This window comes from Ochotona princeps, chromosome 8 (assembly GCF_030435755.1).
Source record: "Ochotona princeps isolate mOchPri1 chromosome 8, mOchPri1.hap1, whole genome shotgun sequence".
In the NCBI taxonomy this organism is placed as follows: domain Eukaryota; kingdom Metazoa; phylum Chordata; class Mammalia; order Lagomorpha; family Ochotonidae; genus Ochotona; species Ochotona princeps.
The window spans coordinates 25792778-25796426 of record NC_080839.1 but is presented as its reverse complement, the minus strand read 5'-3'; the positions used below and the strand labels follow the sequence as shown (position 1 = coordinate 25796426).

Genomic DNA, 3649 nt, shown 5'->3' with positions numbered 1-3649 from the left:
GGCAGCGCTGCCCAGCCTGCTCTGCTGCAACTGCTCTCTGCAGGCTCACAGACTGAAGCTTGCACTGGAATAGCTGGGTGGCTGGTTTCTCATGGACCATGACTGTGTGCAGGGGAAGTGAAAACAGAGACACCCAAGCAGACAGAGCAAAGCACAACCCCTAGAACTCTGATGCACCAGACAGGTGGACTCAGATGTGCAACAGCAGAAGAGCTTTTATTTTTGACAGCTCTGCCTTGCTGAGTCAGGCAGGTTAGTGGATCTTCTCCTGACTCATGCACAGGTCATAGGTCAGAAGTTCCTTACGTCAGCAGAAGCCAGAGGGAAGACCAAACGAAAAGTATAAACCCCAACTAGCCTACTACTTATATTGTAGTTGAACTTGCGTTTAACCTGGAAGCCCATGGCCTGGTAGAGGTTCAGGGCAGCTGACTGCACTACACTGGTCTCCAGGACTACCTCACTGTAGCCCTGGTCCTGGGCAAACTGGATGACCGTCCTGACTAGGGACTTTGCTATGCCCTGACCCCGGTGCTCCATGCCCACAGACAGGTGAAAAAGTTGCAGCTGCTTCTCCCGCAAGGTGGGATCCTCCACAGGCAGAGCTCCCACTGTGCCCACCACTTGCCCCTCAGACTCAGCCACCCAGAAGCAGGAGCCTCTGCCACTCAGGTAGGTTTTCATGATGTCGGCCATGTCTGTCTGCAAACTCATGGCAATGTACTGCTTCCAGGGAACTGTGGCAACGAACTTCAACCCTGCAAGGAGAATGAGGCTTGCCATCAGGGCCAGGAGCCAGGAGCCAGAGACCAGCAGGAGAATGAGGGGCCCTCCAGCCAAGAGCAGGAGGGCTCGGGGTAGCTTCAACAGGTGGTGGAATGTAGCAGGGATGTGCTCCTCCATTCCCTGGGCAAACAGTGTCAGCACCTGCTTGTGGTCTCCGACGTGGTATTTGCGGATGTGGTAAGGAGCCATGGAGGGATGACTGTGAATCTCAAAGTCCACAGAGATAGCTGGGAGTCCCTGCACGATGCTGCTGCCCTGGAGAAGACAGGAAGCCCCACATGACTACTCGTGCAGCAAGCCTAGCTTACCCGGAGTTCCTGTTCAAGACTGCAACTCTGTCTCAGCCAGAGAGGTAGCAGATATGTTTTCCACCAGGGCTGAAACAGACTTCTGTGCTGCCAATACTGCTGCAAGCATTACCCAACCTTTGTTGGTGAGTGGATCTCCCTTAGCAGCGCGGGAAGACTGCACTGTAATATCTGCTGCCCACAGTTACTGTGAGAATCTCAAACACATACCTGCCAGCAGCTTGAGCACAAGGCCCCAGGCCTTCCTCAGCTCTTACTTCTTTCTTTTCATCGCAGTGACACCATGGTGTGCCCTGCCCTTTGATTCCTCCCAAGCACAGGTGTTGCAGAGACCCTTGTCCCAAGCACCACACATAGAACCCTAGGACGTCAACCAGAGCCCCATCCTGTCCCCAGTCACCTCACCTGTTCCCTCAAAGCTGAGCCTCTGCAGCCTGGCCTCAGAGTCCTGGCCTGTGACTGACACCCAGGAGAGACTGTGCTGGACCTGCCCCACCTCTGCTGGGCAGCCCCCTCATTGGCTGGCTTTTAATTGTTAATCATCAATCCCAGGGTTAAGAAGCTGAGCTAACTCAGATCAGGGAGCCCACGCCTATCTGCCTTATCTGTCTTTTTCATCACCAGGAAGTTAGCTAGGAGAATCCCAGGGGCCCTTCCCTTATGGAATACTGGCACCTTTGTTCCTGGGCTGCTGAGCAGTCACCTCTGCCCCTGTACATACCTGCCAGGAGCCTGGGGGCTGAAGCACTCACCCTGTGTTCTGAGATCTCTGATCAGAGTCCACATCTTCTCTAGGCAATCCAGCCCTGGCATTCCCACACTCAGGTCCTTGTTCCCCCCTCCACTCTCTGACTGCCTCATCAGCCTCACTAGGCTGCAGTCAGTGCTGTCAGCCAAGGTGACCCCAGGGACAGGCGCCGCTCTGTCAGTGCCCTATGTGTTCTGGCAGGGCCAGAGCGTGCATGTGAAGAACCTGGATGTTTTCTGCCTTTTGTGATTCTGCCTTAATGGCTTGGCTGGGGGCTGTGTGAACTCCAGGCCTGATAGCAGACCACTCCTCAGGAAGGAGGTACCTGGTGTTAGATAAGATTTTTCGCCCTGGGCCCGGCGGCGTGGCCTAGCAGCTGGATGGGAAGCAGAGCTGCCGGGATTAGAACCTGCACCCATATGGGATTCAGTGCATGCAAGGTGAGGACTTTAGCCACCAGGCTACCATACCAGGCCCAAGAGTTTTTATTTATTTATGGGCTGCAGCACCATCAGCACACATGAGACCTGGGGGCTGAGGGTGGGGAGTCAATGTGAGCCTGATAGGGGGTCTTGGGGCACTCCCTTGCTGGGCAACTGCTTGCAGTGGCAAATGTGAAAGCTGGAATCAGGGGCAGACCAGGCTGGCAGGGTTACAATGCCTGTTGGCCTACATATGAACTGGGCTAGAGTGAGAGCCAGACTGGGCTAACTGACTATACCCACTGATACATGGCATAAACTGGAGTGTGTGTGAGCTGACTGGGCTTTGCCGAGGTCATCAGGTTGCAAGTACTGGCATTGGGGGCAAATCCTGTCAATCTAGACTGCAGAACCACCTGGTGAGTGAAGCTGGGAGTGGGACCAGCAGGGAAACTGTGGGCACTTATCTGATGGGTTGCAATTCTCATTGGTGAGCATGAGAACCAAGACTGGGGAGGATCTGGCTACACAGGTATTGTCATCTACTGGCATGAGTGTGGGCTGGATAGTGGGGTTGGTTGGGCTGAGCTAGGTTACCATATCCATTGATGTGTATGAGAGCTAAATGGGATATGGGACAGACTGGACCAATCAACTGCACATATTGGCAAACCGAAGAATTAGGGCTGGGGATGGGCCAGGTAGGAGTTATTGAGGGGTCTCTCCAACTAGGCTACAGCTTCCACTGGTTCACATGAGGGCTGGGTGTGTGTTGGACAGGGTTGTACTTGGCTGCAGCACTCACTGGTTTTCACAGGAGACTGGGCTGGAGACAGAACTGACCCAGCAATTGCAACTAGCAGTGTGTGTGTAGGCTGATGTGGGTGATAGAGCAAAACTCCAGACTGGCAAGTACACACAAGAGTCAGATCTGGGATCACTTCTTTTTTCTTTTTTTGGTCTTTCTTTGGGATCACTTTAGATGGATGCATTGTCTCTGGGAATTCTCTCGAATGAACCACTCGACTCAGAATTCCAACATTGGGGAGAATCACAGGGTCTGTGCTCTGACCATGGAGTGCATGTGTCAGGACTGGGCCTCCTCAGTGGCTTAGATGGAGCAGTGGAAAGCATACCCAGATGCACGTGGAGGATATGGCAGCCCATTGGAGCCTGCAGAGGACATCTGGTACCATAACAGAGGAATGAGGAGAGAACAAATTGGACAACTAACCCAGTCAGGTGTTGGCAGCAAATATCTGAGAGAATAGAGACTCTAAGGTGGATTATGTCAGCCAATGGACCTTGAAAGGATTTCCTCATCCTTGGATCAGCAAGATTCATTATCAAAATCACTTGGGAGAAACCTTGCAGCATGCATCACA

General features: G+C 53.2%; 1 protein-coding gene across 1 annotated transcript; it reads right to left on the bottom strand.

Moving 5' to 3' along the window:
• Positions 1 to 255: 255 nt before the first annotated feature.
• Positions 256 to 1235, bottom strand: LOC131480987 (putative N-acetyltransferase 8B). Its single transcript, XM_058667747.1, has one exon. The coding sequence runs from the start codon at positions 973 to 975 to the stop codon at positions 292 to 294; it is 684 nt and encodes a 227-aa protein (XP_058523730.1). The 5' UTR covers positions 976 to 1235; the 3' UTR covers positions 256 to 291.
• Between the last annotated feature and the right edge of the window lie 2414 nt (positions 1236 to 3649).

Bases quoted from the DNA above. Each gene is read 5' to 3' on its own strand.
- LOC131480987 (XM_058667747.1), bottom strand. From the start codon at position 975: ATGGCTCCTTACCACATCCGCAAATACCACGTCGGAGACCACAAGCAG.